Here is a 25,556-nt window from a genome sequence, read left to right on the forward strand (position 1 = left end):
GTCTCAAAAATATTTACAAAATACAATTCTTAAAATTCACATTTACAAAATCCAATTTGTAAATCAAAACACAACTCATACATACATCACACGATTTGTGAATTCATAGGTAAAAATTATGAATATTTTTTGCCAAATTAATTGGATATGTGTATTTAAGAATTGTATTTTAAATTTTCACAAATTGTATTTGTGTATTTATGTATCTCGTTTTGAATTTACAAATTATATTTGTGTATTTATGAATCGAGTTTGAATTTACGAATTGGATTTGTGTATTTATGAATTGCCTTTGGAATTTACAAATTGGATCTGTGCATTTATGTATCGCGTTGTAATTTTTACGAATTTGATTTGTATATTTATGACTTGCGTTTTGAATATACGAACTGGATTTGTGCATTTATGAATTGCATTTTGACTTTATGAATTTAATTTGTGTATTTATGACTTGTGTTTCGAATTTACGAAGTGGATTTGTGTATTTATGACTTGTGTTTTGAATTTACTAATTGGATTTGTGTATTTATGACTTGCATTTTGAAAATACGAACTGGATTTGTGCATTTAAGAATTGCATTTTGACTTTATGAATTTGATTTGTGTATTTATGACTTGTGTTTTGAAATTTTTTTAATGGATTTGTGTATTTATAAATCGCGTTTTGAATTTACTAATTGGATTTGTGTATTTATGATTTGCGTTTTTAAAATTTTTTATTGGATTTGTGTATTCATAAAATGCATTTGGAATTTACGAGTTGGATTTTTATATTTGTGAATCGCATTTTAAATTTACTAATTAGATTTGTATATTTATGAATTGCATTTTGAATTTACAAATTGGATTTGTGTATTAACAAATTGTGTTTTAAACTTACAACTAGTTTTTTGTAAATGTGAATTGTGCTATCCATGTATACATTTTATTTTGTAAATGTATTATTTTTTGAGACTGATCTGGCTCCATAGCTTCTGTTGATTTGTTTTAAAAGTGAACACAAAAACCAAGTACTTTTTACTATGAAAAACAAACCTGAGGATCAAGGAAAGCATTTTTTCCCCATGGCAGTCACAAAGCATTAGCTTAAAGTCAGACAAAACTTAACCTTTCTGCTTGGATTGAACAAATAAAAGTCATCACTTGTCCGAGGTTTACTTTAATACTTTGTGCTGCTGCTCGGTTGGTATTTGAGTGTGACAACACTGAGAGAAGATCTGCTGAAGCGCTCACGTACATGCGCTCTAACATTATGTTTGCCTCAAATGAGATTATCTGTCAGGCAGGTGAGACAGGTTGATCTGCACACAGTGTTCGCTATGATGTAACCATGGCAACAACTCACCATCTCACCCTTCATTCCAGGGGGTCCGGTGACAGACTGCACAGCACAGTAGAAAAATAAATGGAGATAAATTGAACAGGTTGGAAATAAAAGACAAAGCCTCAATCAAACTACATATTACGTTCAAACTCAAACATGCAGATATACCTTTCCTGGAGGACCGCTGTCTCCTTGCTCTCCTTTAAGTCCTTGGGGACCGACCGGTCCTGCAATACCCTGAATAAAGTGACAGAAAAATAATAACAACAGAGAAAGAGTGGTTAAGTAGGGAAGATAAGAAAGGAGAGAAAAAACACGAAAAACAGTTGTAGAGGATTATTAAATGAATGCACGTATCTCTTTGTAAACATCAAGGGCATCTAAGCACTCACCTGTTTACCATTTAAGCCTGGCAGGCCATCTTTACCCGGAGCACCGTCTCTTCCTGGGACCCCAGGCTTGCCCCCCTCTCCCTGTTTATCAAATCATGTTAAAGAGATAACCTCATTACTGTAACAAGTGCCAGGCCTCAGTCACATTACATAAGCAAACAAATTCATTATTACCAGTCACAAACAACAAACTATTCAAATTAATTCAATAAAATGCAGTGTATAAAATAGATTTTTGTCTGTGTTAAAGGGATAGTTCACCCAAAACTGGAAGTTCTGTCATTATTTACTCACTATTTACTTGATCCAAACCTGTTAGACTTTCTTTCTTCCATTGAACACACAAGAAGATACTGAAAGTAGCTGGAAACCACTGACTTATTTCTTATCTGTTTTATAGTATGGAAGTCAGTGGGTACAGGTTTATAGCTTCTTTTAATCCATCTTCTTGGTAAAAAGTAGGGGTGTCAAAATTAATTGTTTCTTTAGTGCACCGTGATGCAGATGTGGACAATTCAGTATCAGTTCATTCATTGATTATCACCGGTTTTAACATACTGACGTCCTTGATCTCAGAAGCGCTATGTCACAGTAGAATACTATTCGAACAAGGCGAGGGCGAGTAATTAAAATGCTCCAACTACCTAAAAAGCAGACAACTGTGCACTATTAAGCGAATGCAAGTTTGCTGGACTAAAGTGATACTTGTGGATCCTGACACGAGTGTGTCTGTAGATTGAGTTTTCTCCACGATGTTTGTTACAGATCAGCTGTGATTATTACGTGCATATAGACTGTTAACGCACATTCTTCAATGTCCACCTCACTCATCGGGCAACAGTATTGTCAGTTTTAGAGCCAATCGCAGCCTTTTCTGTTAAGCGCTGATTAAATGCTCAACAATGCTCAAAAAGCAAGCTGAATAATATTTACATTAGTTCATTTACTATAAATGCTCATGTTGTCTTCTGTGATTTTATTTGAGTTTTGCTTGAAACATTCAAAAAGGTTTCCTTTGAGCAGATAAAATTAAAGGTACAGATTATATTTCTGAGTGCTTGTGTTAAAGGACAAAATTGGATTACAAATACTATAGTATAAATATAAATATGTTTGAAAATTTTAGTTCAAGAATCTTGTTGTGTAGAAAAAATGATAAATGTATGTGGAAATCATTGTCAATGCACCAAGATATCGAATTGAACCGAATTGATGACATGATAATCGTAAACTGAACCGAACAGTGAGAGGTGTTCAGTGTAGTGTAGGTTCACACCCCTAGTAAATAGTCAGTAAATTTAGATTTTTGTGTTACCCAATCCCTTTAATGCATAAAACCTGCATATAAATAAACAGAATACCTTGAAACTTTCATTGTTTAGGGAATTGGTTAGAAGGTATATGCAGCAATCCTAAAGATAATTTCAAAACCTTTTTAAAGACCTTATCAGAATATTTTAAGACCTCATCACCACTTCAAGTTCTACTCAGTATAAGTAAAACATTTAACTTTATAAACAGTTGTTAATAAAAAGTTTTAGTTAAATAAATCAATGAAGCACAACCATGTAACAGAACTCAGATAAGATCAGAAGACACAAAGCTTGAAAGAATAAATTACGTGGTTGTTTTCAGTGACAGGCTTCAGCCACTGTTTAAACATTGCCACTGTTTACCAGGAGTACGCAAACATACATTTTCCGCCTGTTTTGCTCTATGGTTTTGCTACATGTTGAGTGCGTCACATCACCTTTCCGAGTCTTTCGCAAATTACGTGACATCACCCAGACAGATGAGCTTAGCCTGACGCGCCCTGGCCCGAACCAATTACGTGGATCGAGCATGCCGTTGTTAATATTAGGAGGAAAATAAATATACATATTTTGGAGTTAAAAGTTTTGGACAACGCTTGAACAAAAAATACCTCGTAAAATAAAGACTTTTCAATACCTTTTAAGGGCCTTAATTTTCTCATAATTGATTTATCAACTTTTAATACATTTTTTAAGACCCTGCGAACATCCCTACAGACGTCTATGGAATGCCCTGTTTTTCAAAAGTCTATGTAGGCAGAACATTTTTTAAATAAAAATAAGTCTGAGTATTGCCAACCACCTCAAAATAAAACACATATCCATGCAATATATACACCACAATCACATAACTGGATTGAGCCTGAAACTGCTTGACCGAGAGCAAATGTATTCGTTTGAGAGTGAACTGTGAGTTCAACCTCAGAGAAGCATTAGTGACTGAACGGCTATATTGTTGTTCAAATCTAAAGTCAAGTGCTCTCCCACAGCGGACACTTGTCATTTGTTGCATGGACCCGCAATCAAGCTTTGCCTCACTTTCACCATTATGCCAATTACTTGAAGAGGTAAAATTGTCATTTCGCAAATTCTCTGTAATACATTAGCTTGTCTGGTATGTTTATTTACTCACCACTTGTCCTGGAAGCCCTTGAGGTCCTTGTGGTCCCTGCAAACATTAAAAAACGCTACAATTCATGCCTACCCAGACAAATATAAATCATCAGTATCTATGAAAACAATATGTCTACGTTAAACCCACCGGAACAACAACGGTATACTAATATTTATGTGCTATCTGCTGAAACAGGCCTTCTGGACTTGAGGAATAAAAACACTGTAATTTTGCTTTCTGAACAAGGGCAAACTAAACACTACAAGCACCAAGGATAAATAAAACACAGACAGATGAACTGAGCGAGTGAAGAGGCTCTAAGCTGAAGCTGCAGATACTGTCTAATGACCTCTACGGAGAGACGGAGGTCAAAAGCATCTGAGCTGTTGGAATGAGTCCAATATTGCGTTTTGATCTTACTATGGCTCCTGGAGTGCCTGCAGGTCCAGGTAAACCTCTGTTGCCCTGAGGTCCAGGAGGGCCCTTGAAAAATGAAGAGAAAAGATTGAAGAGTGAGTAAACTCTAGTTATGTAACTCCGAAAACACATTGCTTTGTATCAAACCGCCTGAAGGAAAGCATTCTATCGCTACTCAGTTGGAAAACTTACTTGAACTCCAATGCCTGGTTCTCCATGGTCACCCTAAACAAGAAAATGTGCACATATACATGCGTTGTTATTTATAATTACAAAGTTCACGACAATCAGATCAAATTATGCAGCATTAACCTTCACGCCAGGAGGCCCCGGGGGTCCATTTCCACCCATCGGACCCTGAAAAATCGAAGCAAAGGTTAGAAATACTATATTTAATTTGCTTTTGTACATGAATGTGCATATATACATACAGTTGGTCCTCTTATTCCTGGTTCTCCTGGATTCCCCTGTGCAGAATACATATTTAATATGAACAAGGTGCTGATACAAATATAGAGAACACACTCACACACACACACACACACACAGACACACACACATATATACACCCATGCACACATAAACAGCACACACAAGCTCTAAATGGACAGACATACTGTACTATATTCTTTAGACTAGGCATGAGACGATAACCGTTTTCTACCCTATATTTTCTGCTCCTACAGTATATGTTATATATTTTTTTTTTTTCAGGACAGCAGTATCTCCAGCAAAAAAAGAGATATCCAAAGATGCTGTTTTAAATTGTAAAGAAATCAGTGTTTTTGAAACTAATGAAGACAGCAGAAGTCAATGAAGTCATTTAAATAGTTTATCCTGATATGTTTACTGTTTTAAATATTTAAAATGTTTCTCAAAAAAACAATATTGTTTAAAAAATATATGTTTTTCACCTAGACATTTAAAACGAATATATTTTAGAAGAGTAATCACAATACTGTGAAACCGTGATATTTTTATCCAAGGTTATCATACCGTCGGAATCATATACCGTCCCATGCCTACTTTTGACTGCACAAACACAGGACACACATCAGCCATATACACACTGCAAACATTTGGTTGTGCCTTTTAAGTAATTTTTTGTGCTTAACCCTATTCTGTATACATAATTTAGAAATTTACTGAATTAACAACCAAACAAACTCCCCTCAAAAATGAACAACTAGTGTTAAGGATACAAAAGCCACACATAAAAACACAGTGACTTTCATAAAGCAAGCACATTATTAACTCCAGAAACTGGATTGCTCACATTAATTTAGGGTATTATCTCCTGTATTTAGGGTGGCATGGTGACACAGTGAGTATCACAAGTAGGTAGCTGGTTCGAACCCTGGCTGGATCACTTGGCATTTCTGTGTGGAGTTTGTATGTTCTCCCGTGTTCATGTGGGTTTTCTCCGGGTGCTTCGTTTTCCTCCAAAGTCCAAAGACATGAGCTATAGGTGATTTGGGTAGACTAAATTGTCCGTAGTGTATGTGTGTATGTCCTGGTTCTCCAGGGCTTAAACTTGCAGTGTGTATATGGCCATAAATTACTTTTCAAAAGTTTAAGAGCATAAGATTTTTCAAAGGTCTCTTTAAGGTTAAAACCAAGGCAATGTTTAATTTGTTAAGTAATATTTAATTAATGTTCAACAATAAAAACTGTAATATTATTTATAACCATTGCAATATAAAATTGCTACTTTATATATAATACGTTTTGAAATGTCATTTATTTGTGTGATAGTTAAACTGTCATTTTTGAAAATGTGATTTGAGTTCTTATGAAGTAAACTTACTAGTTAAATCCCAATAATGCTTTAAAAAAATCTTACAAACTTTTGAATGGTAGTAAATAAAAACACAAACATTCACACTGTTCAAAGACACACATTAAACATGTATATTAGACAATGTAAATTTCCACTCACACAAGTACAACACAAAGAAGCACACACAAACAAACTACACAGACAAGGACGCCCCCCTTCCCATTATAAGCAAAGCAGCCTATCTCAGCCACAGAGAACCTACCGGTCTGCCCAGCACTCCTGGGAACCCAGGCAAGCCCTAAAGAGAGGGGAAGGAAAAAATGGAGGGACAGGAAGTGTAGAGAGAGCAGAGGTGTGATGGTCCAAATGTCGAGTGGAGTGGAATCAGAAAATGAAGAAAGTGGGATTATGAAAAGGAGTGGTGGAGGAAGAGAGGAGACAGAGTGGTTAGCGGATAGAAGCAGTGCTGCATTTGTTACTTCTGTGTGGTTCATCTATGTAGCCTCAGGCAAAGAAAGTCAGCTAGTGCTCACAGCAAGGCCTAGTACTCGCAGCAAATCCCCAGGATTTTCCTACAAAGGCAAGCCCAAGAGAGGCTGCCACGTTGGGATGCTGTTACTCACAGATAGGCCTGGCGGACCGGCCGGTCCCTTCAAACCCTGCTCCAGAGGAGAATAAATAAAGGTGTGAGTGAGAGCTGAAGCTCTCCTCTTCCCCACTAACTCTCTTTTCCTTTTTTCCAATCAATAAGTGGTAGAACGTGTTCACACTGTATGGCTACTAAAAGCAAACTAACCACAAAATAACCACCGGACCCTTAAATAAGAGCAGACGAATTGCAGAACTCACCATTCTCTGGTCATCTTACCTAAACTTGAACCTTAAACTTACCTTACATAAAAACAAGGCTGTTAAATCATAGAAACACATCAAGCACCATCTGTAAGTGGAAATGCCTGTGCAAATGATGCTCCTGTGCACGTGCTATGATGGGGATGGTTAATAGGGTGTTCTAATCAGTTAATTTGGTGGTTACTTACTGGCCTAAGTTAAAAAAGCAATTCAAAATACTGTGATATGCTGGTTCACGGTTATGTGTTCAGTAAAAAATACAGACTGTGGAATTTATTTAAACAGAAATATTCTGTAGATTGAATTTATGAAGGTAAAATGTTAAAAACAGTAGATTACTGGTAACCACAGCTGCTGGTATTTTCCTTAAAATCAAGAAAATAAAACGTTTTTTGTGTCACCATTGTGTAGGATAGTAGCGTCTGTGTTCAAGTCCAAGATGAACTGAGCGTATGTGAAGTTGTGCTGCATCTTCTTTTGTTTAAATGTAACTGTGTAGTTACTAATGCAGTCAAAATCTGTTTGTTAATTGCAATCACACATGAACACATTAATGCATCTAATGACTTTACATTTTTGTGCACTAAACTATGATTTTGTGAACTGAACATTGTATCACTTCATGAAATATGGTTATTTTCCGTAAATTTAAACAGTTCTATAAAACCTACGTATTTTCTACGGAAAAATTTAGGTATTTTTCCGTAAATTTAACAGATATTTTACACTATAAGAGTTTGCTAATTTACCTGCTCTCAGTTAACTCTATTAAAAGTGTTATTTTATTACTTTTATAGTGGTTCCCATATAAACTCTAAGGGGGTGTTAATTTTAACTCCAAGGTAGTTAAATATACTACCTAAAAATTGCAGTGTAGTGTCCTTCCTTTAGTGTCATTGTGCATCAGCCAAATATCATCCTTGCACTTTAATAATTATAAAAATAACAAAAGCTTTTTCCACAAGTCGACAAGTCAAATTATCTACAAATGGTGTGGAAAAAGAAAAAAATAATAATGCTTTTTGATGCTTACCTTGGCAGATATCTCAGAACAACATCAAATACAGTGTTAATTAGATATAAAGTAATTTTAAAAATGTAAACTAAAACAGGAAGATAATAGCTAAAAGGAATTTGTTTCTCACCGGCTTCCCATCTTGTCCTGGTTTTCCTGACTCTCCTTGACTTCCCTAAGATTAGAAAACAACAGTGTGATTGCAAATTAAATAACAGAGACTAAGTTCTTTTGTCAGTTAAGGGTATACTCACTGGGGAGCCATCTTTTCCTCTTTCTCCGCTTGCTCCTTTGTCTCCTTTCTCCCCACGAGCACCTGTGTAGCCCTGAGAGGGGAGCATATCACAAATCAGACTGTCAACTAAGGTCAAGCACCTAGATAACATGCTGCTATACATATAAATGTTTCAGAAACTCCAGCCTCACCCGCTCTCCAGGAGATCCTTGAGGTCCTACTGCACCTGGCTCTCCTCGGACACCTGCAGGGCCTGGCAGACCCCTTGGACCAGGCAAACCACTCTGAACGGAAGCAGAATCTCCCTTGGGGGGAAAATTTCAAAAGCATACTTACTAATTTTCTTTTTTTTTAAAGTTTATTTTTGAGCTTTTTGCATTTTATAAAACTACAACACAATATAGAAGAAAAACAATACAATACAATAATAATACAATATATAAAAACACTAAACTGTGACAGAACAACTAAACAACAGAACACAGATGGACAAATGGACATGAAAGCAAAATATAATTTAGCTGGTCATGTAATGTATAAATCCAAGTAATTATGAAGTAAAATTGTTCCTATAATACCACAAGAAATGCATTATCCTTGGGCACACTATTAAGAACATTATAGATTATGAATAGTAAACATCAATTTCACTCAATCTTTAATTACTATGTTATTGACAGGGGTCATTGGTTATGCTTGCATTTCTTCCAATGCATTAAGGTGTTTAAATATCTGTCCCCATGTTTTGTCAAATATCTTTAATTTATCATTATTGATATATCTCAACCTCTCCAAAGCAAGCACGTTTACGAGATCTCTAACTTACATACCAAATTTAGGTACATATTCAATTTTTTCCACATTCCCAAAATGACCCTTTTGGCAATGACAATAGCAAACAGCATAGCTTGTCTTTCATATTTATTAAACATCTCTAAGTAACTTCAAAAACAGCTATAAATTGACATGGCTAGAGATGTTTTTGAAAGGCTTCAGAAAAACATATAAATATATTTTCCCAAAATTCTTGTAATTTAGGACACAACCATATCAAGTAGGTTAGGGATCCTTCTGCTGTTTTACACCTGTTACAGAGTGGAGATACCTGAGGAAAAATCTTATGCAGTTTCTCCTCAGATAAGTATAATCCATGCAGGGTTTTAAATTGAATTAAATGATGTCTTACGTTAATTGAGCATGCATGCATATTCTCAAGGCTTTCTTCCCTACTCTCATACTTACTCATTTTTAATAAACAAAATTGAAAACTACAAATTGTATACTATTGTGTACAAAAATTACAATGTGAAATACCTTTGGCCCTGGAGGCCCCCCTAAGCCGGGTAATCCTGCTGGACCCTTAAAACATGAAAATTAAAAACAGTTACGTTTATTTCTTCATTAGGCTAGATTACTTTCATTCACATGTATTCGCTTTGCATGAATGACAGCAATGATACTTACAGCTGGTCCTTTGTCACCTCTCTCCCCTTTATCTCCCTGCAACAAAGACAATCAATAATCTCATTTCTATATTATCTTCATATCATGATTTTTTCAATCAGCTATTTATCTTCAAAAACATGTATAAAAAAAGATACAGTGACAAAATCCTAATGCATTTTTATTTGTTACCTTCTCCCCAGGTCTGCCAGCTTCTCCAAGTTCACCGGCTCTTCCAGGTACTCCTGGTATTCCAGGCTTTCCAGGTTCACCTGCTTGTCCTGGCGGACCCTCAGGACCCCTCTCTCCAATTGCCCTGCCTGTAGGACCTTGTGGACCAGCAGGTCCTTTCTCACCCTGCTCTCCTTTCATACCTCGCTCACCTGGAAGACCCCGTGCACCCTGTAAAGCAAATACATAATTGAAAAACAAGTATGGTGTTTAAAAATAAGACATTTAAATGACAATAATTCATTGGGGAAAAAAACTGTAAGTTGTTGGTTGATTCAGCACCATGGACAGCACCAATGGCTTTGTGGCATTATTTTCATTGCAAAAAGCCCTGTAACACAGCACTCATCCAGCTACTGAATACCAGACACCACTCAATCACACAAGAACATAAAACTCACATCTGCTCCTGAAGGGCCTCTAGGTCCCACTTCTCCTTTTTCGCCCTTTTTTCCCGACAGTTCACTCATCCTTGACATCAGAACGCTTTTTTCATCAACTAATTGTTTCAGTTCTCTGACCTACAGTAAAATCAAAAATCAAATTGAAGTATAGGAGAGAGACTTGTGTATATATGCAAACAAACTATGTCAATCTTGATAAACTTTTCAGTACCTCAATGCCAAAATCTGACAGAGCTCTTTTCACATCCTGTAACAAAACATGGGAAAAACAACATTAGTCATCCTGCCAGTCAATGCATGTGCTATTCTGCATGTTTGAGCATTTTGCTAACCGCTGAAGTTCCTGGTTTGCCATCCTCTCCTGGATCACCCTGGCAATCAAAAGAGTTCAATTATTATAGTCTGCTCTAAGAGCCCTGAGCACTTAAATACACGTAAAAAATAAACTCACCACATCTCCTTTCAAGCCTGGCAGACCTCGCTCACCCTACAATCATCACATTATGACAACTTGCGTCATGATATATAAAAAGCACAAACTGATTTGCACACACAAGATAAACTTACTCTTGCTCCACCAGCTCCTGGAACTCCAGGTATTCCCTAATTGAAAAAACACAATCAAATACAATATACTGCATTTATTTTGTAGTTTTCCATTTAAATAAAGTGATGCTTTTTTTAAAAACTAAATAATATATGGCAAAAAGACATATGGCTCTATTTTAATGATCTAGGCGCAAAGTCTAAAGCGAATGGCGCAAAAGCATTAAGAATGTGTTCACTTTTGCTATTTTAAGGATAGAAAATATCAACCCAAGCTCATTCTGGAAACGTAGCCCCGCGGACGTTTCTGGAGACCGCGATTTACGTGGCCGGAGGTACGTAAAGGCCGCGTTTGGTTTTTTTCGAGTGAATGCTGCGGGGCGGTGTGGCGCCGCTCCGCCCCTCCTCTTCGCGCTCGCCGGCCGACGGCTCGCCTCCAAGTGGAGGGCTTTCCCGACGCAATCAGTTTGTCCGCCTAGCTCACAGCGTTGCGTTGGCGGAGCGGAGGCCCCGGAGGAGGAGGACGAGCCGGAGCCGGAGCCGGAGCCGGCCGCAGTGGACGACGACCGGGATCGAGTCCGGGGAACGGCGGGTTCCGGAAATCAGGTAAGACGAAAAACGGAATCCGGAAAATAAGGGCGAGAATGCGGCGGGATCTGAAAACGCGGTCGAAATCGAAGACAGGGACTTTTGCTTTTTTTTTTTTTTTTCAATCCGGCGGCTATTCGCGCGAGAACGGCGCGGGCCTCTCGCGGACCTGCGAAAACAAAAAAACGCTCGAATACGTACCTCCCGGGACATAAATTGCGGTCCGCAGAAACGTCCGCGGGGCTACGTTCCCACAATGAGCCCGGGTTGGAAAATATGCTCTGAATTGTGGCACATGGCCTAACAGGGTAGTGCCTTTTCTCTTAATGAGTTCTGGGTGTGTTTTGAGAATAACATGCATTAAACCAAATAGTCTCATCTCCTATTACCTTTAAGAGTCAGTTGCGTCGCACCATGGCAAATTTGCTATTTACATGGCGACTTTGTATGTGGAAAAACTGATTACTTCACTAGCGAGAAAACGACCAATAGACCATCTGCAGCGCGAGAATAAAGAATGAGCCTCCTCCATTCGACCTCTTTACTTTCTCTTTGCATTTACTCTTTACTTTACTCCTTTAGTTTAAATGAATAAGGAAACTGTGTTGTATGCACTCCACTGAAGACATCCATTAGCCTACATATTTAATTTCATTTGTTAAGTGCAAAGATTTGTTTCAAAACTATTTCTAAATTCTGTTCTAATTTCCAGCAAATGAATAAGGGACAATAATAATGAAGTGTGGTCAAAAAACTGAGTTATATCCAAACACATGTCCTATTCTTATCCCCTATGTGGTGATGCATAGGTCTCCAAACCTTGACAGGAGGACAAATTTTAACTTGTTTTTAATAAATAAAACTAAAAATAATAATAACATTATACAATTGCAAATTGTCATGAATAAACTGAAAAACGCCCTCCGACATGAAGGCATGGAGGCAGTGGTTTTTATGTTTATGTAGAAAATAATAATTTTGTAACACTTTAATCTATTACTTTTTTTCATATGTAAAGATATTTGTGTATTGCTGTACATCCTGTGTGTATTAAGCAATGTGTAAGTGCTTGGACCTGCATAGGCGCATAACTAATGCCTCTGCGCTGGACTTTAGACTTTTAGATGGTTAATGACGTAGTCTATTTTAGGTCCTCAAAATAGCAAAGCACCAACAATGCACCTTAATACACCTGCTTTTTAGACCGGAACACCCATGAGTCCACAAATTGCCGCAGAAGTATATGCTATTAAAACAGTGAGTCGCAAAATGTGAAAATTAGGGTTGCACTGGTCTGAAAATAGCAACAAATCGTGCCAAACATGTCTTGCACCTTATTGCGCCTGGTGTATGATCATAGTCTCTAACTGAAATGAACTAAAGATCCAGCATTGGTAGATGTTACTTACAGGGGTTCCTGGAGGGCCCTGAGGCCCTGGAGGTCCCGGTGTTGCCGGCTCCCCTTTAACATAGACCACCTGGTAAAAAGCAGAGCAAGATAGAGATATACAGCTCTCTGCATAAATGTAGCATCCTTCAGAACTCTTGTGGGATTAATAGAGGAGCAGAGTAGTCTATTTATATTCAAACACATGCACAAACGCACAGATCCTGGTGGTCCAACATTTCCAGGGACTCCAGGGGGTCCAACAGGACCTTGTGGGCCACTAGGTCCTGCAATGCCCCTATCACCTTTTATCCCATCTCGACCCTGAGAAAAGAGCGAGAAAGAGAGAGAAGAAGATGAGAGAAATAACCATGATACAAATTAATTCTTTAATTAATGGGCATAAATTTGCACATCTAATAAACTCATCAGTGAAGAGTTTCTCCCATAAGGCTGCTGACTCATAATTACTGACTGCACTCAGCATCAAGCACAGGAAGAAGAGCATCCACACATTTAGAATGTGTATGTGTGTGTGTGCGTGTTTCTGATTGAAAACATCCATTTAAAAACAAATCTGATTTGTGCTGATGGGAAAATTAGCTGTGTGAGGCAGACAAATAGCAAAAAGGGCAGCTAGACATAATGACATGGACTGAATAACAGAAAACAACCAAATCTGAGTACATTTAGAGTAAAATGTGGCCACAATTTGCTGGAAGAAAACAGCGGGTACAGACATAGAGTACAAAATGAAACACTATTAGGCAGCACTTACTGTAGGGGTCAAGGACAGCAGCCTTTTACAAACCTGTTATATGCTTACCTTTGATGCAACATAGCAAATGAAATCCACAAATTGGTCAAATAACATATCTCTCAGAGACGGTCTAAAATGTACACTTGGAAATGTTATTCAGTGCTGCTTCTGATAAGCTGTGATGGACTTGTCTTATGTTGTGAAAGCAGAATAAGAGTGTGAGAACAGAATGATCAGGAAGATATGTTTGAAAAACTCACGTCTCTTCCAGCAGGCCCCTGCTCTCCTTTATCTCCCTGTAAATGCAGGATTTGTCAGACGCTAATTATCAAAAATGACAATCTAATCAAACACGAGTGCTCAACAATAGGTGTTTTATTACCTTTCGACCATCCTCTCCTGGCACGCCATCTTCGCCCTGAAAAAAAGTTCGATAGAAAACGAGGTGCTAAACACAGACATCTGGAGGAGTGCAAGGCGCGATTTCATAATTTCTGTAATCAAGACTTCCTGTAATCAGCTCTTCCTGTTTTGGTATGAGAACTCTTGTAATTTTGTGTGGCTCATTCAAGCAGTAATTTCTCTTCTAAACGCTTCATGCGACGCGCAGCCTTATATTACAGATATATGACGGGTGCCATCCAGCCCGATATAGCTCCTGCAATTACCACAGCTGGTTCGGGGCTGTGATCAGTAAATCAGTAGAAACTGCAGGACGAGCGGGATTTGCGTAAGCTCGGCGCCAGCGGTGTAATCTATCTGAGTCAGGTTAACCGAACATTAGTACATGGCTGACTGAAACTCCTCACATATTTGAACTATAAAGCGTTTATTAGGCTGCGTTGCCTCCCACTGAACGGCTGCTAAGAGGGTGATTTATAATCAGCAGGATGGTTTAATCGTCTCTTTTATGGAGAACAAGGGCTCTGGTGTGGCTACTAAACTAGAATGAGTGTCTGCATTCTAGATGGAGCTGATCTGAGAAAAAAAATTGATTGGAAATCCATACATGTGCAGTGCTTCCCACAGGTTTGAAATATACTTGCAGTGGTAGCCGTATTGAAACACATCTTTTACTCATGGCACATAAATGGTTAACTACACGTGAAACAAAAATAATGTGATTTTTAACAATACTGGTATTTATTATGACACTGTTATACAGTTTATTTGAAATGGCTGTTGAAAAAAATAAAAAAATGATGCTATTTAGGAGCCATGTGCACACAGCTGCATTCTCTCTCTCAAGTTCAGGTTGCTTTATTGGCATGACATTAATACAGTATTGCCAAAGCCTATTAGATATGTATAAAATATGTAATGTATTAACATCATCAAATTAATATTATATACGGCAAATGAGAAATAAATTACAGGAAAAATGAATAAAAACAGACGATATCTCTAAAATGGATATTTAATAACAATTATTAATACCTAAAATAAAAAGTGTGGATTGTTTATTTAAGGCAAATGAGTCGATTGCTCATTTATAATGGTGTACATATATTTGTATTAATATGTATTTGTCCGAGTATTTAGTAAAGTTTTTTGAGTCGTTTAGATTAAAGAATCTATTATTTACTTTTTCTCTCGGTCTCGCAGCTGTGTACACGCTGGCAGCTGTGAAGCCAAGCGGAAAGTAGTCTTAAATAAAAAAGTAATGCAAAAACGCAACAACTTTAGAAAGCCAAAGCCAAAATCGACTCCCGGACATTTTAGGAGATTTAGAATCATTGGTTGAAGTTGCTGAATGCATTTTCAAGCCTAAAAAAGTCACATCTCTGTGGGTCTCTAGAGCGCGTGAGACTGTCTGAGGAACTGTTGTTTACAGTTCACGCACACAATGAGCAGTATGAAATGTGCAGGGCGAGAGAAGATTTTCCACTGGTTAATTGAACGAGGATGTTTGGTTATCTTTGGCGGATACAAAAAAGGTGAAATAGGATGATAATATTGGTAAAAAAAAATTTATATAAATGGCCGGCCATTAATATAAGCGTTTATGTGTGGAAAGCACTGCATGCGACTTATATTACAATGGAGTTGTTGAAAATGTCAAGAGAAATGTACCCAGCATGTACTGTAGATGTAAATATACTTTTGAAAGAATATATAATTATAGCTGGACAGCACGGTGGCGCAATGGTTTGTGCTCTCGCCTCACAGCAAGAAGGTCGCTGGTTCAAGCCTCGGCTGAGTCAGTTGCTGTGTGGAGTTTGCATGTTTGCGTGGGTTTCCTCTGGGCGTTCTGGTTTCCCCCACAAGTTCAAAATACATGTGATATAGGTAAATTGGGTAGGCTAAATTGTCCGTAGTGTATGTGTGTGAATGGAAGTGTATGGGTGTTTCCCAGTGATGGGTTGCAGCTGGAAGGGCATCCGCTGCTTAAAACATGTGCCGGATAATTTGGCGGTTCATTCCGTTGTGGCGACCCCGGATTAATAAAGGGACTAAGCCAAAAAGAACATGATTGAATGAATGAATAATTATAACTTCACTTACAGTCTTTCCAGGCAGTCCTGATTTGCCGTCCTCCCCTGCTTTACCCTGAAATAAAGCAAAATATTGTTTTGATATGATAAAGCACATGCTTATGACTCAGCAAAGGAATTTGTGTTGGGTTTGATTTTTCACAACACAAACTAAGTTATAACTCACAGGTGTGCCATCAGCTCCTGGGGGCCCAGGCGGCCCTGGGGGACCCTGAGGGCCTCTTAATCCTGCCAATCCCTAGGAAACAGAAATGAATTAGCCAAATAGATTTATAGCTGTGTCAAGTACCTGAAATTAGAGTATTAAAAGTATCATCTACTTTTCATCTGCTACTACTAGAGTTTTAGGCTGATTTATTAAAAAAAAAAATCTCTGGGAGCTTCATTAGTTTCAACTCAGGCTCATTCAAAAAACTTACCCATATATACATTTCTGGAGAGCACCAAATATGTCCCAGGTGCTAAGTTTTTTTTTTTTTTTTTTTTGCAGTTTTTGTTTTCGCAAATCCACCAGAGGCCGATGTGTGTGCTTTTTCAGATCTCAAATTTCTCTCAAGACTGCCATTCACGCCTGCTGATCTCGTATTAATCCATCAAAGTCAACTAAATGACTGACCAATCGATTAACCCACCCTCTTCCTTCCCCGAACCCAACCAATAGTGTTTTCAAAAGCACAGATTGACCTGCCCACCCACTTCCCCAAATCCAACTAAAAATTTTTAAAAGCACTTCAGAAAAAGTAAAGCCCTCGCCTAATGTTTACCACATTTTCAGATTTTACCACATTCTCACCCTGGTATTTACTTGTTTATTTTATTTTTTGGCTTTTGTTTTTCTTTTACTCACTTTCTGGAACTGTTCTTAGCCAAACTGTAACCTCGTCTTTGCAGTCAACTTCTCTCTGCGTCTCAAGTCCACCAGCATACATGTCGAGCTGCCGGACAAACTGGTAACAGCAGGATAGCCGTCCATACGGAGGTAAACGGTCAGCTCGTAAGTGTGAAAAGGAACGGCGCCATACCGCCCTGTAGCGTTCGTTTTAAAGACGAAATGCAGCCATACGTACTTATGCCTACAAAATTCAGGAAATATATACGGGGCTATGTTTTCAGATTGAGCCTATGTTGATCGGTTTTGATGTTTAATATCAACGATTTTAAATCTGAATGATTATAACTGTATAATAATGTCAGTATTTATACAATAGCCTATTTGCAACCACAAAACAAGCTGCTGTATTGGTCCACTAGAAAGCTTGTAGACTTGGAAAATGTACAACAAACGTAAGATCAAAGAAAAGCACTGGGCAGAACGCCCTACTGTTTGGAGCATACCTCTTGTGTGTAAAAAGCTGCAAACTGCTGTAGATTTTGCTTGATAAATCATCAATGACAATTTGATTTGTAAGATCACATGTGCAGCTCACTCTTGCATAATAATCTAATAACATTTTGTAGCATGTGATCTGCCACAATTTTCAAAGCATGTAGTGTGTGCATATTTGAGGTTTGAGGGAAGAATTTTGTGATGATTCTCCTTATGTACTTAATCTACAACCAAGTTTAAAAATTCCCACAGTCTAATCCTGGCTTAAAGGAATTGTTCACCCAAAAATAAAAATGTACATTTACACACTCTCAAGTGGATCCAAACATTTATGAGATTCAGAAGGGATTCTCAGGAAGGTTGGTAACATGTAGCTATGTATCTATATAAAACAAATAATGTAAAATATCTTCTTCAAACAGGATTTTTTTTCCCATTGAGACATTACATTACTAACAACACAACTCTTGTTAGGAATAAGATAACTATTTTTATCATTAGGAAAAATGTCTGTGGGTTGCTTTTATGGGTCACTATGTTCAACCCCCTTCTCATAATAAAACCAAATGGGAAAAAGAGTTAGATACTGATATTGATGAGGAAACATAGGTTGATGTTTGTTCTAATGCTAAGCAAATCTGTTTGTACACGTACAAGAGAAATCTATATAAAATAATACAAAGACTCCATATCTCCTGTAACCACCGACATCTTTTTAACCCTTCTAATTCACCTTTGTTTAAAATGTAAAACTGAAGTAGGTATTTTAACACATTGTATGTGGTCAAGTAACAGACAGCAAAAGTTTTGGTGCTGGGGGAAATAAAAAGATCTTTAAGGTTATTTTGACCCTGTTTCATTGATTTTGGGGTATACTGTAAATAATGGACACTTTTTTCATCTGCTAATAAGAAATTGCATAATATATCAACATTTGAAGCCAGAAAAATATTTTACTTAATTGGATTAATGATAAATCTCCATCTTCTAAAGGCTGGAACAAGATGTTTTTTTTGTTAATTCCTCTCGAGCATCTTATGGACAAAAATTTTTTTTCAAAGTTTGGACAATATTTGTATTATTTAGAACCTATCCTTTGCCCTATCATATAGAAAGGAATAGTGAAAAGGTATAATCTGGAAAATAAGCAATGTTTTTAAGACATGTTTTATTTCCTTTTTTCATCCATTTTTCTCCCTTGTTTTGTTTTGAGTTTTTCCTGTATGTATCTTCGAAATATGTATTGTTATGTGTGTATTATTGTGAAAATTCAATTGAAAAAAAGCATAAATAGATTTGCAACATCGAGTAATTGATGATACATTTTTCATTTTAGAGTGAAATATCCCCTTAAGACCTTATTTAGATGGTCATGCAACATAGTTTCCCCTTCCACTACAGTACAAGCAACTTTAAAATTATATCTAATTCTTAGTCAACCTATTCTGCCTTAGAAAAACCTTAGCACAACATGAGCCTACCCTAGCCTACCGTTCCAGCGTAAATCCACTAGAGACCACTGTCGACTGACTGACCAATCTCCCTGCCCACCCACTTTGCTAAACCCAACCAACATTGTTTAAAAAAACAATCCAGAAACAGAAAAGCATTCGTGACTCGTGATTCGTGACTTTAGATTTAACCACATTCTCACCCTGTTATTAACTTGCTTATTGTATTTTTTGCCTTTTGTTTTTGTTTTATCTCCTCTTTGAAACTGTTCTTCCCCAGACTCCCAGACTTCGCCGTGGTAAACTCCTCTCCGTGTCTCAAGTACGCCAACGTACATGGCAAGCTACTGGGCAAACTGCTAAAAGGGGAAAAGCCGTCCACACCAAGGTAAGTGGTCAGACGCTAGTGCGAAAAAAATACTGATGCTGACGGTGGCGTCATCCTGACAAAAATGCTTGCTGCAAACCAACAGCTTTGCTGGATCGGCCCTGACAGCATCATGGGAAAAAACATGCAAAAAACCCCATGGATCAACAAACACGTACGCGGCCGCGGTCTCACCCAGTCATTGGGTCTCACAGTTTGGCAGGTCTGCCTTGCCTTCAGAAAGCACGTGCTCTCATGAATAATTAAGAAGTAGGGTCTTCTCATAGGACAAGAAAACTCAGCTATGAATAATAATGAGAAACCGATGCATCATCACTCCACTAGCAGATTTGCGATATGTCACCGATTTTGATCCCGCCCCAAAAATTGTTAAAACCCCGCAGATGAAATTAGCTGACAAAAGCTCAAAATTATCAGGTTTTCCCCACAATTAAAGCTAACAGGAGCTAACGTTGTCTTAACTGAAGCTCAACACACACAAATCTGTAGTCCACGATGACTTGAACCTTTAATGTGTCGGACTGGGTCAGCTTGAAGGTGCACGGCCTCGGGTAGGGTCGGGTTTCATTTTTTGGGCCCGATCTAAGCTTTAGCTCTGGCTACATAAATCGTGCTCTCCAGAAATGTATATGGGATACGTTTTCACAATGAGCCTGTGTTGCCCTAAACATTACCTAAACAATCAGTCTACTTATATTCTAATAATTTGATCTGTTTGCAAAATTACAGTATGGTGCAACCACAACTGAACGTTTATTTATCCATAAAAATGTTTCTTATCTATAATAATGTTTATTTATAGCATAACAATTGAAATTTCTGATTGAAACCCGGACTGATTTTTGGTCAAAATTGATGATGCAACAAACTGAAGCACTCACATCTCTTCCAGGATCCCCTTGTTTTCCCGGGTCACCCTACAAAACCAAAAAGATTCAGAAAATGATGCAGACTGATTAGGGATAATTTGACTATGTAGTTAATGCAAGAATTGGAGTGATCTGACCCGTAATCCAGGAGGTCCAGGAGGCCCAGGTTTCCCATCCTGACCGGGGCGTCCATCCAAACCAGCCGCTCCTCGTTCTCCCTGCACACATATGCACAAATCAATATTCACTGTGACACACACATACAGCAGATATGCCCAAAACCCTCATCATAACTGTCAAAATCGATTTCAATTTTTAGCAGCATTCAGCCATCGCCAACTTGAATAAATAATAATGAGAAATGGCTTACTGACAGATCCAATCTTCGTCGCTAACAATTCTCACATCACTGTACCAATGCATGCCAAAAGCAGAAGCATCATCTTTATCAATGTAATAATCAATGAGGCTGGTCTAAAAACCCACAGACGGATAAATTACAGACAGACTGGTATACGTCAGACACGAGGGTCAGAGTCAGATGCAAACTAATTGGCTATATGTCTCTCTGACAGAAAGCAAAAAGCAACGAGACGTCAGTGAGATTTCATTTCCTCTCGATGGAAACCAACAAAGCCTTGTTTCAATTCTGTAGCACAAATGTTAAACAAAGATTAAACAGCCTCGCCGACAGCCAATAACAAATAATTGCAGTGCTAGTGAGACCTGCTATTTAAAACCCGGGAGGTAAACCCTGTCGTAATGAAATGTGTCACAGCCACTGCGGTATGGAGAGATTCATGACTAAGCAGTTATATTTATACTTTACACTGATTACCGCAGCCGGTGTTATAAACTCAGCCATTTCTCAGCTGTCATCCACTGTATGACACTTACTTTCAAAATACTGTCACTGATGCGCTCTAAAATAGAATGGTTTTATTTTGCAGAGGCGTTCCACCTGCCTTTGAAGGAATATTTAAGGAAGCTGCTTATTTTGTAGATTCGAGTCTACACAATATATTTTTTTAGCATTGATAATGCAATGTGCGAATCTGCAGTAGTCACATTGCTGAATGTCGTCAGGATTATTGTTGACCAGGCACAACAGTTCAGTACACATGAGAATTTGGAGTCATTTCAGTTTAACCATAATAAAATGAAAGCTTATCAGTTGCGTGTGTTTTTAAGGCTTGTGAGTTTAAAGCATTTGGGCTTTATGTTTTTAGCTTTAACAAAGATTAATTGTATGTCATTAATTATACAATAAAGACTATACAACTTTTTTGTATATATAATTATTTTATTTTCTGTTTGTTTCTGTCTGTTACTAAATATGGTCAGTCTTTGCTCTATTATAATTATCTATATTTGTAATTTGTTTATTTTATTTTATGCCGATTCACTCACCTGCAAAATCATCTTAATCCATCATTATAAATATAAAAAAATTCATCATTAAAAAAATTTAAAATTTGCAATGTAACTTTTTTCCAAAATCATGCAGCCCTGTTATAGATGCTTTATTGCAAAAGTAATTTGAACAAATGCGCAAAGTGTTCAATTACCTGCTCGAGGAAATTATAATAAGGGAATTTGATCAGACATCACGACTTATTTTCAATCAAATTAATTATTCGTACTGTTTTCTCCTAAAAATCCGTAAAATTAACTGCCACTTAATACAAGTGTCCATTTTTTAATACTTTGATCAAGCTAAGATGCATTTTCAAAAAAAAAAGAATGACAGTTTGACATTCAAAAATATAAATATATATATATATATGTATATATATATATACTCACTGGCCACTTTATTAGGTACACCTGTCCAACAGCTTGTTAACACAAATTTTCAAATTTCAGAGGTGTGTGGCCAGACTGATTTGAGCTAATATAAAGACAACAGTAACTCTTTACAGTTAAAGCTGAGGTATGCAGAAGAGCATCACTGAACACACAGCAGGTCCAACCTTGAGGCGGATGGGCTACAGCAGCAGAAGACCACACCGGGTGCTACTCCTGTCAGCTAAGAACAGGAAACTGAAGCAACAATTCACACTGCCTCACCAAAATTGGACAATAGAAGTCTGGAAAATAGTTGCCTGGTCAGATGAGTCTTGATTTCTGCTGCAACATTTAGATGGTATGGTTAGAATTCGGCATCAACACCAGGAAAGCATGGATCCATCCTGCCTTGTATCAACAGCTCCGGCTGGTGATGGTGTAATAAAGTGAAGGATATTTTCTTGGCACATTTTGGGCCCATTGGTACAAATTAGGATCTTGCTGATTATTGCTGACAATGTCCATCCCTTTATGACCACAGTGTACTTCAGCAGGATAACGCACCATGTCATAAAGCGTGAATCATCTCAGACTGGTTTCTTGAACATGACAATGAGTTCACTGTACTCAAATGGCCTCCACTGTCCCCAGATCTGAATCTAATAAAGCACCTTTGGGATGTGGTGGAAGGGGAGATTCGCATCAAGGATGTGCAGCCGACAAATCTGCAGCAACGGTGTGATGCTATCATGTCAATATGGTCCTAAAGCTCTAAGGAAAATTTCCAGTACCTTGTTGAATCTGCCACGAAGGTTTAAGGCAGTGCTGAAGGAAAAAGGGGTACTAATGAGGTGTACCTAATAAAGTGGTCAGTGATTGCATGTGTGTGTGCATGTAAAATGATGTTGAAAACCAATACAGCATATTAGAATAATTTTTGATATATGAAATGCTTTGCACAGCAGTGATTAACATTAACTTAGAAATATGGGCTGGGAAAAATAATTCACAAATCCATTTTTAATACAGTATATATTCCTTAATGAAGAAATTATAATAATGAATAACAATCATAATTACAATTTAATTATATTGTTAATCCAAATATGTAAACTGCAAAATATTACAAACAAGTTCGGTGAGGATTTGCCACATAAAAAATTATATTTATGTAGTGGAAACAAAAGCCCATAAACGCCTGTTCAACACCAAACCTTTAAGCAAACCATAAACTTCCACTTCTTTTTTTTTAATTAAGCAAACCAGTCAGAGCTACTCCATGATTTCTTTAAAAAGATTTGCGGCCGAAAGGCATTGCTGAAAAATTGATGCATTGGAAATTGTTTTGTAATCGTATCATGATTCCCTGAATTAAACTTTAATCAAATCTTGAGGTGCCAAATAATTACAGCCCATGAATAAAACTGAACCTGCAGTCTTTGCATTAAGACATGCAGATGTTTTAACATTAAGCCACCTTTAACCATAATTACCACTTCCTGTCAGAAATCTTTTAGTTCAAACATGTCTTTTGTACCAAATATATTTTGTATACATGACTTGTGGTCATATTAACGTTCTCAAAAAAAAAAAAAAAAAACCTTGGTGTGTTCATGGCCATGAGGGTGAAACACTTCTTTACTCTGGAAAATGAAAGAAGCTTGAAGCATGACATCTGATAGCAAACTGAGAAAACCAGCTCTCTTACCTTTTCTCCTGGACTGCCCCTGTCACCTGGGTCACCCTAGAAGAAATAAAAAAAGTAGAGGGAGATATACCGACTGCCATTAAAAACAACCAATAATTGAGTTATGTTGTTTATGAATTAGATAATTCAGTAATTTAGTATGATTTCAGTTATATAACGTTATACTACACTTTCCTAAATAACAATACAGTATGTTTGAATGAGATTAACGAAAGAGTTCACCTAAAAATTCATGTTTCAAACACCTAAGAATTTCTTTCTTTTGTAGAACATTAAAGAAGTTATTTTGAAGCATACTTGTTACCAGACAGGTTGATGGTCTCTATTGACTTCCATTAGTGGGTTAATAGGCTTACCAACATCTTTCAAAATATCACCGTTAATGTAAATCTCACACACTTTTAAACCAAGTGTAGGGTGAGTAAATGAATGTGGAATTTTCATGTTTTGGCTGAACTCTCCTTTTAAATGTATCACTATATTTAGTCATATTATACACAGTCATAGTCAGCCATAAAAAAAAGATTCATAAATAGCGATGCATAAATAGCTAAAAGATATTAAACTACAGGAGGTTCTTACTCTGGCTCCTGGTAGCCCACGCTGCCCCTCAGGACCCTAAAAAACAAACAGTTCCAGATATAAATCCTATTACTCTGAAGCACACATACTGTCTGATCTCCACGCTGACTTACGCTTGATCCTGCAGTGCCTTGAGCTCCTGCTTCACCCTTTAGGCCTTTAGCACCGTGCTCTCCTGGGTCACCTGCTTCTCCCTGGTGATAAATTATGGTTCATAATTATAATGACAAAATCAGAATATGCATGACAGCCGATGTTTTAACACTATAAGCATTTCATTGTACCTTTTCTCCTTTTTCACCCCTCAGCTGTTTCTCTCCTGTTGTCTAACATAACGAACAATTTCAAATTCAGGTTATTTAAATTGTATTACAGGGATGTGCATAAAAAAACTTGAAGAAATGAAATGATTTACAAACATACCACATCTCCAGGAGGGCCTGGGGGACCTTGTATACCCTATAATAACCGATAATAAAGATATTCAAATGATTATTTCAGTGTTTACGTTGGTCTAAACATGAAAACGTTCGTGATTCGGGTTTTAGATTATTCACCTGATCTCCCTTTGGGCCTCTTGGTCCCATTGTGCCTGGGGTACCCTATTAAAAAAAACAAAAACGCTGATCACATGACCACACAAATAACTAACCCAATAGTCTTTGCAGCGAACAGTTGTTTTATTTAGCTTGTATTTAAACACTAGAGAAAACCAAGCCATATATTATCTTTAGTTATAAATAATAACTAATAACATTAATAATATTAATGTTCTGCAGGTTTCTTGTATTTTTTTATTCACATTAGAAAGGCCAAAGAGCAGATTTTTTAAATCAGGCATCCAAAAAAGTAAGCAATACAAAAATAAATGCAAGTATTGTTTCCAATACACGTGTCTTGTTGATATTTGTTCTTTTATTTTTTATGTTTTGCAAAATATGGCTATGATTTTTTCTATGTTTTACAGAAAACACCCTCTAAAATTTCAAATTCGTTTGTCAGGCATATTTAGAACAAGAAAAATGTGATGGTATATTAAAATAATTAATTTTTGGGTCTCAGATTATATTATTTTTGTGCAAATTATTGCATATTTTGTATATTTTAACAAAAACAGAATTAAGTATGTTGTTTGATTTTACATAAA

General features: G+C 37.2%; 2 protein-coding genes across 6 annotated transcripts in view; both read right to left on the bottom strand.

Annotated features, from left to right (window-relative positions):
• pfkfb4b (6-phosphofructo-2-kinase/fructose-2,6-biphosphatase 4b) overlaps positions 1-25,556 on the bottom strand; it is a 516,544-nt gene that overhangs the window by 222,038 nt on the left and 268,950 nt on the right. The window lies entirely within an intron of this gene.
• Positions 1-25,556, bottom strand: part of col7a1 (collagen, type VII, alpha 1) — a 127,386-nt gene that overhangs the window by 27,015 nt on the left and 74,815 nt on the right. For 3 of the 5 annotated variants that reach the window (XM_073954369.1, XM_073954367.1, XM_073954366.1), the window contains exons 57-90: positions 24,967-25,011; positions 24,833-24,868; positions 24,694-24,735; positions 24,523-24,603; positions 24,410-24,445; positions 23,828-23,863; positions 20,469-20,549; positions 20,344-20,379; positions 16,463-16,534; positions 16,307-16,351; positions 14,184-14,219; positions 14,062-14,097; positions 13,261-13,365; positions 13,064-13,132; positions 11,088-11,123; positions 10,972-11,007; positions 10,853-10,891; positions 10,732-10,767; positions 10,518-10,637; positions 10,078-10,287; positions 9,907-9,942; positions 9,757-9,801; positions 8,634-8,747; positions 8,462-8,533; positions 8,338-8,382; positions 6,603-6,638; positions 4,992-5,027; positions 4,873-4,917; positions 4,753-4,785; positions 4,564-4,626; positions 4,162-4,197; positions 1,717-1,797; positions 1,493-1,561; positions 1,346-1,381 (exon numbers count right to left, since the gene is read on the bottom strand). In XM_073954369.1, coding sequence (XP_073810470.1) covers positions 1,346-1,381; positions 1,493-1,561; positions 1,717-1,797; positions 4,162-4,197; positions 4,564-4,626; positions 4,753-4,785; positions 4,873-4,917; positions 4,992-5,027; positions 6,603-6,638; positions 8,338-8,382; positions 8,462-8,533; positions 8,634-8,747; positions 9,757-9,801; positions 9,907-9,942; positions 10,078-10,287; positions 10,518-10,637; positions 10,732-10,767; positions 10,853-10,891; positions 10,972-11,007; positions 11,088-11,123; positions 13,064-13,132; positions 13,261-13,365; positions 14,062-14,097; positions 14,184-14,219; positions 16,307-16,351; positions 16,463-16,534; positions 20,344-20,379; positions 20,469-20,549; positions 23,828-23,863; positions 24,410-24,445; positions 24,523-24,603; positions 24,694-24,735; positions 24,833-24,868; positions 24,967-25,011 — 1,980 coding nt within the window. Of the gene's footprint in view, positions 1-1,345; positions 1,382-1,492; positions 1,562-1,716; positions 1,798-4,161; positions 4,198-4,563; positions 4,627-4,752; positions 4,786-4,872; positions 4,918-4,991; positions 5,028-6,602; positions 6,639-6,963; positions 7,000-8,337; positions 8,383-8,461; positions 8,534-8,633; positions 8,748-9,756; positions 9,802-9,906; positions 9,943-10,077; positions 10,288-10,517; positions 10,638-10,731; positions 10,768-10,852; positions 10,892-10,971; positions 11,008-11,087; positions 11,124-13,063; positions 13,133-13,260; positions 13,366-14,061; positions 14,098-14,183; positions 14,220-16,306; positions 16,352-16,462; positions 16,535-20,343; positions 20,380-20,468; positions 20,550-23,827; positions 23,864-24,409; positions 24,446-24,522; positions 24,604-24,693; positions 24,736-24,832; positions 24,869-24,966; positions 25,012-25,556 lie in introns of those variants that run through there. The other 2 variants (XM_073954368.1, XR_012408082.1) reach the window with 2 other exon arrangements.

The sequence above is a fragment of the Danio rerio genome, chromosome 6 (genome assembly GCF_049306965.1).
Source record: "Danio rerio strain Tuebingen ecotype United States chromosome 6, GRCz12tu, whole genome shotgun sequence".
NCBI lineage: Eukaryota > Metazoa > Chordata > Actinopteri > Cypriniformes > Danionidae > Danio > Danio rerio.